The 16,289-nt window shown below is 38.9% G+C and overlaps 1 protein-coding gene across 1 annotated transcript in view; it reads right to left on the bottom strand.

The window, feature by feature from the left end:
- Nucleotides 1-16,289, bottom strand: part of zswim5 (zinc finger, SWIM-type containing 5) — a 233,888-nt gene that overhangs the window by 20,770 nt on the left and 196,829 nt on the right. The window contains exons 5-7 of the mRNA XM_048602004.1: nucleotides 15,453-15,632; nucleotides 1,713-1,889; nucleotides 1,453-1,599 (exon numbers count right to left, since the gene is read on the bottom strand). Coding sequence (XP_048457961.1) covers nucleotides 1,453-1,599; nucleotides 1,713-1,889; nucleotides 15,453-15,632 — 504 coding nt within the window. The remainder of the gene's footprint in view (nucleotides 1-1,452; nucleotides 1,600-1,712; nucleotides 1,890-15,452; nucleotides 15,633-16,289) is intronic.

Raw genomic sequence — 16,289 nt, 5'->3', positions numbered from 1 at the left:
AAAAACCAGAAGAAGTGGGTGTCTAAAGAAATTGGTGGTTTATGTAGGTGGATTAAAATGTGATGCACAGATACTGAAAAATAGGACTAATAGAATGCTGGCCTTTATATGTAGAGTACTAGAATACAGGAGATCAGACGTCATCTGGAATTGTACAAAATCCTGGTTATACCACATGCGGAATACTGTCTTGAGTTCTGACCACTACACCTTAGGATGAATATATTGCCCTTTGAGGCAAGGTAGCATGGATTTACTAAAATATGTGGTCTCCAAAATTATGAGGAGCAATTACATAAACTAGCATTGTTTTCTCTAGAATTTATAAGGTCAAGGGGTGATTTCAACAAAGTTTTCAAGATTTTATGAGGAGATGATACAACAAAGCTATTCCCACTAGTTGAGGAATCTAGGACAAGGGTGGCAGAGTCTAAAAATTAGCATCAGATCCTTAAGCAGTAAACTCAAGAAATATCAATAACACACAATGGCGGACAAACTTTCAAACACCTTTCTGTAAATGATAGCTGAAGCTGGGTCACTTGTTAATTTGATTGATAGGCATTTGTAAATCAATTGTTTTTTAATCTTTCACAGGATGAGGGCATTGCTGGCTGGGTCAGCATTTATTGCCCATCCCTAATTGCCCAGACAGCAGTTAAGAGTCAACCACATTGCTGTGGGTCTGGAGTCACATGCAGGCCAGACCAGGTAAGGATGGTAGTTTCCAACCCTGAAGGACATTAGTGAACCAGATGGATTAAATGGGCTCAAGAAGGTTTGGCTTTGTGAAGATTGGCTATGCAGGAGAACAGACTAATTAACAGTATTAAAAACATTCATCTAGATGGGGCTAATGTTGGAGAGAAGAATACTGCAATACTTCTATCCCTATCACTCAACATCAACAAGCCCGTTTATAACAAGGTACCATTTTTGTGGAAAAGAAGCTTCCAGGTTACACAATGTAAAGTACACATTTAAAAAGTAGATAAAATAGTGATATATTTGCAAATTTTAAAATTTTTGAACCCAAAGATTGATTGATTAGACAACAATGCATGAAGGGAACTTTCCAGACTTATTGGTATCACAATGTTAGCAAATCTACAGGCTGGTGGATTACACTTTATTTTTCCCCTCTCAACTCCAAAATTCCAATATAGAACAGAAAATTGTGGAAACTCTTAAAAGGTCAGCCAACGTGAAGAATAAAGAGGAGTTAAAAATTTAAATGTGATCACTCATCTAAAAATGACTCCACACTCAAACATTTGGCTCATGTGTTTTCTGCACAGCTGCTGGTTGGGGCTGTGAGTTTCCAGCATTTTCTGTTTTTAGTTGAGAGTCCCAGTATTCACAGCTTTTCTGCTTTCTTGCCGCGGATATAGCAAGTTATGTAGAAATCGGTCCTACGAGCAGCTGCTAAGTGACTCCTTTCACAGGACTCACCTTTCTTTTGATGTTTATATATTTCTAGCTGTCGTTGCTGTTGTAGACGGAGTGTGTTGATGATTGCCACTGCTAATCGAAGAGCTTCTTTAGGATATCCATGGGAACGTAGGGCGTCCACCCTGGCACAGGCAGTGGGAACATGTTCTACATGGATTACAATAGTTTTGAGAGGAATGAGCGTTAAGCTATTTATGAGAGAAGTGGAGTAGGTAGGGAAAGGAAAATACTTAAAATGTAAAGTAAATCTTACACTTTACCTAACCACAGAGGCTGCCCATGGGTGTTGAAAAGGAGACTCTCACTCTCTCTCTGGTAAGAGGGTGACGCATAAAAATCGCTGCTGATAATACGCTGAAGGTGACTATCCTGCCAGTGTAGATCACAAGCCTCCACAGCACGTGTGAATACGGTCCTTCGTGGCCTAGCTAAAGACTCTGTTAGGCGACAATATTTTAAGAAAAAGTTACTATATGTAGTTTGAGATACTGAAACAGCAGCAGCAATCTTCTTGTCTATCACTGATAAGCAAAAGGCCATCCTTTGTGTCAAGCCTTGTTTCAAGTTTTAGAAACCCAGTTTCTAAATACATTACAGTTGGACATAAGAAATAAGAGCGTGAATAGGTCATTTGGACACCCAAGCCTGCTCCACCATTCATTCAGGTTATGAATGATCTGATATTGACCGTAACATCACTCTCCCACCAGTTCCCCATAACATTTGACTTGCACATATTTAAAAATCTGTCTGTCTGTCTGTCTCTCTCACATGAATATATTCAATGTCTCAGCCTCCACAGTTCTCTGTGGAAGACAATTATAACAATCCATGACCCTGAGAGGTAACAAATTCCACACTATCAGTCTTAAATGGGCAGCCTTTTATTCGAAACCAAGGCCCCTACATCCAGAATATGTTATTCAGGTTGACATCCACTGAGCATCTTCCCTGTCAAGCCCAATGAGAATCTTACAGGTTTCAATAAGAACATCAATTATTCTTGTAAGCTAAATGAGCATAGGCCCAACCTACTCAGTTATCCCTCACAATGTTTCTTCCCTGGAATCAATCTAGTGAACTTTTTCTGAACTATCTCCAAATCAATAACATTCCCTTCTTAAGTGATCAGCAGGTCTCTAAGGATGGTCCCATCAATGCCCCATATAGTTGTAGCAAGGGTTCTGTATTTCTAAACTTCTTCATCTTTGCAATAAAGGTCAACATTCCATTTGCATTCCTATGTACTTACTGTACTTGCAAGTTAACTGTTTGTGCTTCATGTACAAGCCACCAAGATACTTCTGTATTGTAACATCAGCAGTCTCTCTTGATTTTAAATAGTATTTTGCTTTTCTTTCTACCAAAGTAGACAACCTCACACTTTCCCAAATTATCTTCATCTGAAATTTTTTAACCCCCTTGTTTAACCTATCTATATCACTTTGCAGAGTCTTTGGGTCTTCTTCACAACTTGCTTTCCCATCTACCTTGATATCATCAGCAAAAGTGACTATCAAATAGTTGGTCCCTTTATCCAAGTCATAAATATAAATTTTAAATAGCTGAGACCCCAATACGTATTCCTGTGGCATTCCATTAGTTACAGTTTCATTCATTTAACCTGACTCAGATTTTCGTTATTTGGCAGATTTTCGCTCCATGTGCATAAATTACCCACAACGAGCTCTTGTACAGTCATTTTATACGTGGCACCTCAGTGAAGAGGTTTTAGAAACCTGAACGCACATTTAGTTTATCCATACCAGTCGTTCATGTTACAATTCCGGATGAGCCCATCACCCGACCAATTTATGAGAATTTTACTCAAGCTGGATCCTTGTTATGATCTGGCTTGATGGACCATAATCCGTTAAAGAGTAGAATGCATGAAAGAAGCATGGGTAAGAAAATAAGCAAAAGAATTTCAGGGATGAGCTAAAATATCAAAATTATAATAGTTAATTTAGAAACTTGAGCAATGCAATTTAAGCAATAATGACTAAATAGATATAACATAATGATTCTAAACCATATACACACACTTAAGTTAGATGCCAACAATCATCATTAACAAAAAAGCAAATCGATTCAACAGTCAAACTCTGGTCGACAGATTGCACTTTAAATGGCCAATGCAGATCTCAACAACAGATCCCACCCAGACAGCAGAGATAACCTGAGTCATCAGATTTCATTGAAATTCTGTTTCCTTAGCAAAGGAATTCCATTTCTTAATTTCCAAAGAACTAAATACGGAACACCCTCAAAGCTTCTCTGATTTGGACTGCTTCAACAACTTTTCACATTTTGGTGGTTCAATCCCTTCGCCCTAGACAGAGCTCCCTAAGACTCTTGAGGCTGCTTCCAAGTGGGAGATCGATGAAGGTAGAGCAGTGGATGTTGTTTACATGGATTTTGGTAAGGTTTTCAACACGGTCCCTCATGGTAGGTTCATCCAGAAGTTTAAGATACATTGGATCCACAGTGACTTGGTTGTGTGGATTCCGAATTGGCTTGCCCGAAGAAGTTAGAGTGTAGTGGAAGGGTGTTTTCAGGCTGGTGGTCTGTGACTAGTGGTGTTCTGCAGGGATCTGTACTAGGACCTCTGCTATTTGTTATATATATTAATAACTTGGATGAACATGTAGATGGGTGGATTAGTAAGTTTGCAGATGATACAAAGATTAGTGGAGTTACAGATCGTATAGAAGGTTGTCAAAGGATACAGTGGGATATAGATCAGTTGCAGATATGAGTAGAGAAATGGCAGATGGAGTTTAATCTGGGTAAGTGTGAGATGCTGTACTTTGGGATCTCAAATGTTAAGGAACAATATACAGTTAATGACAGGACTCTGCACAGTATTGATGTACAGAAGGATCTTGGGGTTCAAATCTATAGCTCCCTGAAAATGGCTACACAGGTAGAGAGGGTGGTAAAGAAGGTGTATAGCATTCTTGTCTTTACTGGTCAGGGAACTGACAACAAGAGCCAGAATGTCATGTTGCAACTTTATAAGACTTTGGTTAGGCCACACTAGACTGACAGGTGGAAATCATTTTTCTCAAACTATAGGGGCCAATGTGAAATATGATTCACAATCCTCAGTCTAGTTCCTCTTGAATAAAAGTCCATAACATCCTTAATTTGGCAACCTTTTTCAGATAAGCCATAACAGATGATGATATAGGAAATGAATTAAAAAAAAACTCCCAATAGTACAGTCACTAATTTGAGTAGTAGTTAAAATAGATCATAACATCAACCATATACACAAAAAAGAAATAGGCTGGGAATGTGACAATATCCATATCAACATATTTTGTTGAACAATTCTACTTGTACTCTCAACACTAAGTGGTGATTACATAAAGCCTGTGCAGTTTGTGGTTGATAAGTGATTGAACTCACCAGAACGCGTGAGGAAAAGAATTAAAATATATAGATGAAGGTGAAACAGTGCTGAATTGTTTATTACACCTTCTGTGATGTTAATGTCATAGTAAATTGGGAGTAAGCCATGCAGCCCCTTGAGATTATTCATGCAGTATAACATGTTAGTTAGGTCATAGCTGAAGTATTGAGAACTGTTCTGGTCACCAAGCTATAGGAAGGATGTGATTGCACTAGAGAGAGTGCACAGAAATTTCAACAGGATATTGCCTAGGCTGGAGTGTTTCAGCTATGAAGAGACTCGATTGGCTAGGGTTGTTTTGCTTAGAGCAGAGAAGGCTGAGGTGGGCCATGTCTGAGGCGGGCCATGTCTAAGGCATACAAAATTGAGGAGTGTAGATAGGGTAGATAGGAAGAAAGTGTTACCAATGAACAAGAACTGTTTCTTATTCTTGTTTACAAATAGCAACAAGTAGACCTCAGAAGTGTTTCACATTTGTAAATATTTGGGAAACTCGAATGAATGAAAAGCTTTAAGAAATTTGCTGACCTGAAAGTAAGAAGACAATGCAAACTTAGGAGATATCATCATCAACAGACAAAGATGCAACCAAAGCGAGACATGGGAGACGGCTCCTTTCTAGATTCAAAATTTAATCTTCAAACTCTTCCAGTGCCCCTCTGCTGGGGTAAATAACCAGTGGACACAGATTTAAGATAACAGACAGAGGGCTTACAGAGGATTTAAGACGACTTTTTGGTCAAGTGCTGGAAAATGGGACTAGAGTATTAATGACTAGCATGGACAAAATGGGCTGAAAGGTCCTCTTTTTGTGCTGTAAAACTATGACAAGGACAGTAACTTCCTCACTTCTATCTATGTTGTCATTAAATAGAAAAGTTGCTTCTTTTTAAGTATTTCATCAGAAAATTAATAAAATAAGTTATAACATGCACCAAAAAAGCACACAGGAAAGCAGTGTACTGAAAAAAAAACATACAGAAACAGGAATAGAAATTGGGCAGTCATCCTCTTCTAGAATCTTCAACCTCTGTGGTTAATTTATGCACAGAAACTACCATTTGTATAGGGCTGAAAGAGCAACAATTGGTGGTGGGCTGCCCAACATCCTTTTTTTCCATCTTTTGATGAGAAGTTCCTGGCACTGGCTTCAAGGATCAAGAACACTTCTGTGGAGCTGCGAAACATCCATGTCCCACCAACTGAGTAAAAAGCTACACTCCTTGCAGTGCAACACCCACATTAAATTGTCAATGTTATTTACAGCTACCAGAACTAATAACCCTTAGATGTGATGTCTTCTTTCTTTATGCCTTGCAGATACTAGCAGAATGTCCACAGTCTCAGTAGATGGTCATCACCAAACATTCACTCCAGCATCTCTGAGGAAGAAGCCACAGATCCCTCAGAGGAATGTACTGGCCAGGTTGCCTCCTGCATCAGCTCAGGGGTTCTCAGAAGCAGACACGACAATGCCAGTAGGCACCCAGCTGGGGAAGGAACCACATTACAAGCCACCAGAGGTCTTCCCAGGACACTCTGGATGAATCTGGCCTGCACCCGCACCCTGCATTTTACCTCAGGTCTGTAGGCATCCGAGTCAAGGAGGGTGCATTTGCCACTGGGTAGGACACATAAAACTCGGCTGGACCCTTAAGATGCAAAATCCAATACCAACTGGCTTCATTCTATTGCAGTTCCCTCCAGCCCAGCTGCAGACCCTGGTTCTGCACTGAGATGTAGTGGGAGGGTCAGAAATGAGAAGACCACCTTCTGAGGGTACATAGGTGGCACTTCAGTTGTAAAAAAAAGTTTTCACATTTGTAAATAAACAAGTTCACTTCTTACTATCATCTGTGTGTGAGACAGAAAATGGAATTTTGAAGGTAACGTATGCACTATTCCTTACCCCTCAATAAAATTCCATTGGCCAAGACGTGAAGTGAGCAGTAAATGGTCTGTGCATTGCCACAGTACAGCACTAGCATTCACAGGGATCAGTGGGGTTCAGCAGTTAGTCTGCATGAAATGGTCAGGAGTGCTCAGGTTAAAGTGTTCCACTGCACAGTCAGCTGAGTTCACCAGGTCGTTCCCCTTCGCTGGATAGGGATTTCCATCTGAGTCTGCATCTGCCCACTTTTCCCATCCTCCCCAGAACCCCAGCCACTTGAGGTGAACATGCCGGATCTTGTACTTCACTGTCTCTTCCCATGGAAAGCCTATGCTGTTCAGTTTTGATGACCCCACTTTCCTGCACGACCCCGAACACTCCTACCTCTTCCCTTATATATTGATTTGCCCTTCTTACCGCCACGCACCACGATTAAGTTACCCAGCCTCTCTCTCTCAGCACCAGATCCCTGATTCCCTTCTCCTTACCGGCCCCCCCACTGTTGACATTTAGTGGTTGGAATCCATGCACTGACTGTGGCCCACTCCCTTGAACAAATTAGCTGGACAGCTACCCATGAGTGACGAGACCCCTGACTGACACCTGTATATCTCCCTAGTTGTGCCCCCATGATTCCCCAGATTGGCTGCAGCGGACTCACTGCCAGGCTGTAGAGGGTCAGACCTTGACTGCATGTCTGAATGTGCTGGAGTCCCTCGGCTGATCTTAACTTACTGTGTCAGGATCCACTACCCCCCACAACTGATGGTTGCCTCCCTGAACATAACTGAAGATTTTTTTCTGCTGCAGTGCATTTGCTGTGTATGTGTCGCAGATTGATGCAATGTACTATACAGCAATATGTCTACCCCTTCACTGCTGACTCCTAACAACCTTGACAAGGTGCTTGGCTTTGTGTCAGTGTTAAACAGCAAGGCAATACAGCACTCCTATGAGTTGCAAAGCACAAAATCACAAAGCAGAGATGCTGTAAGCATCCAGACAGGCTCTAAAGTGAGTGAGAACTAAGAAAGCAAGCAATTAGCTGCAATGTTCGCTGGTCCAACCTGATCCTACACACAAAGTCTCTTTGCAGCCACATTTCAAAGATTGTTGTTGAAATGTGCTATAGTGTGGCATTGATGTGCAATTGTGCATTGGGGATATGCCATGATGGTGCAGACAGAGGCTGGCACACAGAATGCCTGCTACTCTGAATGTGGCATGTGAGTGACCAGTGCCTGGGAATGTGCCCTGAAACACTGGTGTCAGGTATCCAAGTTGGAGTCACCAGCTGGCTGCTCAGACTTTCACGGCGGAGATTCTTGGTATCTGGTTTCTATCTGTCCTGTAGTATGATAGGAAGCTGCACGTTAACATGTCAAGATTTGCAATTAATTAGGATGATAACAAGCAATAATCCCCATTAACAGTTCTCTACACACTCCCTATTAAGAATCCCGTTTCAATGTCTGGAACTCTTGGAATATTCAACTTGTTGCTCCTGACATAAAGAAAGGCCTCACTGCACTTCTCACGTGATTTTCCCAGATTTCTTGTCATAGCTCAAATTGTTCAGAGCCTTGTAATATTCTGCCCAATAAAAATGGCTCTAGTTAATCACAAGTATAATATTGGAAATCAAAAATCAAGAGACTTATGATTTTGCTATCATTTGTAAATTTACACTTTTTTAAGATCGTAATGGAAAGAAAATTGTCAACTCACTGACTTGACTCTGAACAGGTGATACAGATTCCAAAATGCATTAACATTTTCTTCATCCTTCTTGCATCAAATAGTGATTAAAGTGAGGATTAAAGTGGTATGACAGATAAATCTCATTAAGAACAAATGACAATGTTGTTATAATCATCACTCTCTGCCAAAACTAAGGAGTCCACAATTTGTCCTTTATTGAATATTAAAGGTGTTTGTGCTTCCTATATTACAATAGAGAATACACTTCAAAAGTTCTTAATTGGTTTGGAACATCCTGAAATTTTGAACATGCACCTTATAAATGAAGCGTTATTTTACAAAATGGATTCTGGACTGAAAATATTGCTAACACTGCAATTTTGGGTTATCCTCCAAATTCTTCAATAAAAAGGGACAAAAAAATGACCTCTATAAATATCGTTCAATAATGACTAGTAGGTGCAAATAGTAGTCTGTGTTACTCATTGTAGTTTTCATAAAGGAGTAAATGAAGAAAATAATCAAAAAGCCTTCACACTCTACTGAGTTCTTCATGCCATCACTATTAGAGAGATTAGCAATTCAGTGCCTGAATATATAAGGCCACGTGCTTAACAATAGCAACATTCATTGCACGTTAATGGCTTGTGTGAAGAAAGTTCAGCACAGTAGACAAATAACATTTACCATATTTAGAAGACTGCAACTTTTCGATCAATGGAAAACAGTTTAATTATGAAGACAGGAATGCATATTACAATGCAATATCATGCATGTTAACAAGTGTGTACCTTAGAGAGCCAAAAGGGACAGTGGTGCAGCAATATAAAGTAACAATTAGAAAACAAAAGCACAGAAATTTAGTCATAAGACTCGTAAAGCGAGATACACAGTATAAATTAAATCTAGAGGGACAAGATGCGGTGTTTGGTCAAGAGAGACTGAATTTTATTTTGTCTTAGATACTTTAAACAAGAAGTTAATTCTACAGGTCAGCACCTTTAACTGGTTGGTGCTTAGCCTGAAGTAATGATTTAACTTTTCCATGACCTTGGAGGACTAATAGGATTGCGAATGGCAGTTTCCATCAAAGCGATTTGAGTTTATCCTATTTTAGAAGCAAGTATTCCCATATTTTCCCTATGTGCAGTTAGATTAGCCAACTCAATCAAAATCTGATCCGTATGAACAGTACACAATTGTCCCTTATTTCCTTAAAAGTAAAATTAATTTCTGAGAGAAGTGGGAGAAAAAAAAAATCAGGATCGTGTTCTATGTCAGGATTTTTTTGTTGCCGGGACTGTGTAAAAGGCGGCTTTCCTGTATTCTGAGAAAAGGTCACTAGAACCGAAATGTTAACGCGGTTTTCTCCCCACACATGCTGTCAGACCTGCTGAGCATTTCCAGAAATTTCTGTTTTTGTTTCAGCTTTCCAGTATAGCTGTCTATGTTTTATTTGACTTTAATGCTGTTATGTGGTGATAAAAGCCGTAGAGAATTTCTACTCCCTTTCAATGACAGACATTCTTCTCTTTGATTTGCATAAACCCTTTAACAATAAAGCTGTACAACAATATACAGTAAATTCAGGACATCTATGCTATGTAGCCATGTTAAAATATCATCCCAAGCTCATTCTTTCCTTGGAATAGGACTTGGGCCTCCAATTTCCATTCGTCAACACTCCTTTCTGCCTGGGCACATTACAGTCTGATTGGAGACCTTTTAAAATAAAAGCATCAAATCTAACCTGATGACAACCAACATTATCCATTTGTTAATCTCCACGACAGAGCTATAAGTGAAGCTGATTTTGTAATTGTCAAAGTAAAGGATACCAAGGCCAAGGCTTGGACCTTTTCTTTAACCAAGAGGAAGTCTATGTACAAGTTACATTATAGTGATAATATTTATTCAGAATTGTCTCCTTCAAGTTTCTTGTAGAAGTCAAGCAATCACACATTCGATCATGGCTGATATGTTTCTCAACCCCATTCTCCAATAACTGTTGATCCCCTTACCAATCAAGAACTTCTCTATCTCTGTTATAAATACACTGAGTGACTTGGGCACTACAGCCTTCTACGACAATGAATTACACAGAATCACCACCCTCTGGCTGAAGAAATTCTTCGTCATCTCAGTTCTAAAGGGTCATCCCTTCACTCGGAGGCTGTGCTCTCGGGTCCTAGTCTCTCCTACTAGTGGAGATATCTCCTCCACATCCACTCTATCCAGGCCTCTCAGTATTCTATAAGTTTCAATGAGATTTCCCACTCATCCGTCTAAACTCTATTGAGTACAGACTTAAGAGTCCTCAACCGCTCCTTATATGTCAAGCTCTTCATCCCTGGGATCACTCTTGTAAGCCTCCTCTGGACACCCTCTAATGACAGCACATCTTTCTTTAGATACAGGGTCCAAAACTGCTCACAATATTCCAAATCCAGTCTGACCACAGCCTTATATGGTCTCAACAGTTCCTCTGTTTTTGTATTCTAATCCTCTTGAAATGAATGCTAACATTGCATTTGCCTTCCTAATAGACTTTTCAGGCATAAACTCCCCTTGACAAAGCTGTGCTCACTCAGCCCTGTTCTACCATGCACTTCCAAGTATCCTGCCATCTCATCTTTAATAATGGACTCTAAAATCTTCGCATCGACTGAACTCAGGCTAACTGGCATATAAATTTCCCATCTTCTGCTTTCCTCCCTTCTTCAACAGAGGTGAGCCATTTTGCCCAGTTTCCTACTCCAGTGATTCCTGAAAGATCACCATTAATACCTCATCAATCTCCTCAGCAACATCCTTCAGAACTTTGGGGCGTAATCCATCCAGCCCGGATGACTTATCCACCTTCAGATCTTTCAGCTTCCCCAGCAACTTCACCTTAGTGATGGCCCTACACTCACCTCTGCCCCCCGACTCACTTGAAGCTCTGGTATGCTACTGGTGTTTTCCACTGTGGAGACGGATGCAAAATACCTATTCAGTTCCTCCGCCATTTCTTTGTTTCCCATTACTACTTCTCCAACCCTTTTTTTCTAGCAGTTAGTCCAATACCCACTCTTGTCTTGCTCTTGCTTTTCTCATATTTATTTTAAAACAGCCGTAAAAAATGATTCTTGATGTTATTTTCTGCAAGCTATTTGCGATGGTCAGTCCAGAAGATACTGTTAAGATTAAAATTTGTTGAAATTACAGAGCCAGATAGTGGAAAGTAGATGAATGAACGACACTAAGATAGTGTGATCACTTAAGCGATCCTAGGTTAAATGACTGCTACTGAAATCACCTGGTGCAATACAACCAAATAATTACCTTCAGGAACAAAAACAAAGTTGCTGGAAAAGCTCAGCAGGTCTGGCAGCATCCTCAGTTCTGAGGAAGGGTCACCGGACCCGAAACGTTAACTCTGTTTTCTCCTCTACAGATGCTGCCAGACCTGCTGAGCTTTTCCAGCAACTTTGTTTTTATTCCTGATTTACAGCATCCGCAGTTCTTTTGGTTTTCAAATAATTACCTTGCAGTATTGGTAATAGTCAAAGTAATTACAAATCTATTCCCTGCATACAATTTAACTCCAATTTTAATAGATTAGCATAAACTGAAGCAGTGAATTAAGTTAATTAGAATGGATGAATTAGTCTCTCAGAAGTTGAACTTTTTTCCTGCTTTGCCTGCCTATTGTCTGCAACATGTTTTAAATAGAGATCCTAGGATGTCACATGTCTGTTAGCCCGCTCAATCTTTTGATTTGCTGGTATATTACTTATTCTGCTATATTTTTATAGCAAGTGGTAACTCGCATTATCTTTAGGAGAAGAAATTCCCAGAAATGTTGTCATATTTGCTTTCCCATACATATCTTTGAAAACCATTATAAGTCACATGTGCTGTTCTACAAATGTGTTAGAACTCTTAACTTTCACATGTTAACCCTTAACAGAAATCGATGGTGAGTCATATAATAACCCATCATATCTCATGCAATCTAGGCAGTATAAATAATGTTTATTAAACTATCACCAGAATTACATTGTATAGTGCAAATTAATTCAATAGTACATTCAAATTTAATAATGTGAATTATATACAGCAACTTCCACAATTTCTTGCAAACCTAACTTTATATACATAGGAATTACATCAAATGGTTCAGATGATTCGAGTTGTTTGCAAACTCCTGAAATTGAAACTGCTAAACATTTCAAAATCATGAAAAAAACAAACATCAACAGACTATCTTATCCATGTGTCCACACATCACACATACTTCCAGCTGGCTGTTTCTATCACTAATATTCTGGGATAGTGTTTCTGGACCTGGTGTAGCAGGCCAAATATTGAGCATTTTGATCTGACTGCGCCATATGGATCCAATGCATGTAACAATACGTATGCTATCAATGGATTCCATCACAAAATAATAGAGGTGTACACCTATGTATAAGAACACAGGTAGAGGGCTCTCTCTTGGTTGGGAGAATTGGAACTAAAGTAGAACAGGTTTAATACGTTGCTACCTGCTGGAATCTAGATGGAGCCACAAAGCTGCAGCTACAGCATAAACATTTTCTCATGATTTCCTTCATGTGTGGAGAGACAACACTGCAGACTGCCAATCTTGTCAAACTCCATGTCTAACTATGTTAAGATTATATCATGCAGCCTGTGCAAAGGAAACTGCACATCAATAAATTTAACCTCTTTAGAACAAATTCCCCTGACCCAGTTCATTTCCTGTTGGATTTGGGTTGGTTAAGTGAACGTTTTCTGACCCTAATTGATATCTTGGATAAGATATCAGCAATGACTTTCAAGTGGCTCTCTGGATGACCTCAGTCTTTTATTAGATGGCCTCCTTAAATGCCAATGATATTCTCCTCATGTCTTGCTAGCGCTGGTAGATGCCATCCCCATCTCTTCTGAAGTGTCTGAAGTACTTTCCTTTTCAAGCATACTGTTGTTTCCAGCTATCACTGAATTAGACATCAATGAATCTGTTGTGATCAAAATGCAGAAATTATGAATTACTTTGTACAATGCTTTATCAGAGGACAATTTTTTTTTTTTTTTTTTTTTTAAAGAAGGTTGTCTCATAAGACTAAGCACCAAATGTGTTTCATGCAGATTCAAGTATGGATATCATACAGTGTTTAAGGTGTAATAAGTTATTTAAATAAAATTGACATCCATATTAAAACAGCTTTTGTTATATTAAGAGTAAAATCAGTTTAAAAAATATACATAAACAGATTTTTAAAATTTAACTTACCCAAATAATTAGCCAACCGGTCCTTTAAATATTAACGATGAAAACCATTCTGCTTTCCATTGCAGTCAGCATTTTCTCTGGTTACACAGCTCCACTTGAGATGTATTCCTCTGATCTTGACTTCACAGTACTTGCAGTCATCCTATCTCTTTCAGGCCATTGAAACTATTTATTTTTGGCATCAGAGTCAATAGTTCTACAAACAATTATTCTAGCCATCTCAAGCCCAGTCATAATAATATGTGAATGATATGGGTATTTTGTTGAGATTGTGTGGAACATGAACACCAGCACAGACCTGTTGCAATGAATGGTGTGTTTCCACACTGTAAAATTCTATGTAAGCTAATAATGTTACTTATCATTGTCAAATCTCTTTAGAATTATGCCTCACAAATTACTATCAGAAATTATGTTAGACTCTTTAAAGGTCAAATGGCTCAATTTCCGTTGTTAAGATGGTCAGTTTACGCAATTTCAATTAACGTCACTTAAGCTTTTGCTGGCAAATTGTTACCATGACAAAATAGGGAATTGACAACCTTAAAAAATGTGCAATTAGGATATATTTTACCGATGAAAGAACCTTAACGTACATGCAGAGAGGATGGAGCTCTCTATACTTTAATAGATAGAAATGGAGATTCTTAGGCATTGGCCTCAATATTCCTTCCAATTCAATTTATTAACAAAAAAAAAAGTAGAATGATTGGGTTAAAGGAAAAAGGATTTAGTCAGAATCCATGCTCACTGTTAGGAATTTGTAAAGGTTACTTAGGTTACCCGCTCAAGTTTTATTGGTTATGATATTTAACAAAGCTTCAAATTTTTGCCTAATGCATTTTTTAACAGGACTGACAATAGGAAATTCTATTTTTACAGTAAATGAATTTCCATGTACTTACCATGAATTAACTTTTCTTACTAACCATTATTTCAATGATGACATATATTCAAGAATAATGTAATCCTTTTACATAACTACTCATTTACTTTTGGTAAAATTGAAGTAACCAATTTTCTGATCTGACTGTAGTTACTTTTTTGTTGCTAAAACTACATTTGTGATCAAGTTACAAGGCTGTTATGTAATTCCTTGAATCACAGATATTGCATGGATTGTAACTTATAGGTACCTAGTTTTTATATAAAATTGAGCACCCAACCTAATGAAAGGAAAATCCTTGTTGAGTGTCAAACAATATTTCATGATGAACATATCCACAATAGGAACCAAGAGAACTGCGGATGCTGTAAATCAAGAACAAAAACAAAGTTGCTGGAAAAGCTCAGCAGGTCTGGCAGCATCTGTGGAGGAGAAAACAGAGTTAACATTTCGGGTCCGGTGACCCTTCCTCAGAACCACAATAGGAGTGCTCTGCAAGGATTCCAGAAATAAATATGGCCATCTAAAAGGCTTAAAAACTAATTTCAATAAACATATGATTGTAGGTGAGTCAGGCCAGGAATTCGCATTTATTTGCCTCCAAAATTAGTAAGACATTTGAAATTTACTATTACCATGTTATCTAAGATCTTTATGAGAAATTGCCTTCTAACTTATTTCCAGGCATCCTCACTTCTATGGTATTATTCAAGTGAAATGACAAGATTAAAAAAAAATCCAAGAGGTTCAGAACTTTGATAGTTCTCAAAACCCACGCAGTGAAAACACAACAGTCGCTTCCACCATGTGATGCAGCACTAACCTTGATTTTGATTGGAGCTCTGAGGAAGGGCATTGGTGATGTTGGGTAACTCGTTGCCGTAGTTTCCATCTTCTAGTGGACAGACATCCATGTCATTCCATTTCTTCAGCTGTCGGAGCCAGGAGACTTTCTCGTCTGGTTTACAGTGAGGATTCAATACAATGCACACCCACAGTGCACCTGAAAAGGAAGGAGACAATTCTCAGTGATGAGGCATTTCAATCATTGCATTGTCAAGCAGTGTGCACTGTAACCTAGGAATTAGAACATTGAGGAATGTGTCTCCATCAGCACAGAGAATAGAAGGAAGCAGTACAATATCAAGGATTATAAATGAACAAAAAATTGCTCACAAGCAAAGCACTTATTCTTGCACACTGTCATCTCCAGAAATCTCCACGCAATGGCAGTAAATTTTCTATGACAAATTTCTGTATTCTTTAGTTTCACATTGCACATTTCTAGGCTGACAATTTTTTTTTGCCACATTTAGTATTTCAGACTAAAACCTTGTAACACCTTCTTCTTTTTTGTACAGAAGACATAATTATCATATTTGAACCTTGTGTGCTTTATTACCGCTGCTATTAGTTCCAAGTCTGCATGTAGTATCTCATTAGGAACATGGACTTTCCAAATGATCTTTAAAGGCTTTTATCAATAGTCATACAATTTTACAGGACAGAATAAGGCCATTTGACCCATCATAGTGCTGAAGAATGGGACTATCTGGGTAGCCCTGTAAATTCATCATTTTCAAATACGTATCCATCTCTCTGCTGAAACCTCCGATGGAATCCATCTCCACTACTCCCCTCAGCAGCACATTCCAAAGCC

This window comes from Rhincodon typus, chromosome 10, assembly GCF_021869965.1.
Source record: "Rhincodon typus isolate 14 chromosome 10, sRhiTyp1.1, whole genome shotgun sequence".
In the NCBI taxonomy this organism is placed as follows: domain Eukaryota; kingdom Metazoa; phylum Chordata; class Chondrichthyes; order Orectolobiformes; family Rhincodontidae; genus Rhincodon; species Rhincodon typus.
This window is presented reverse-complemented; position numbering and strand designations above follow the sequence as displayed.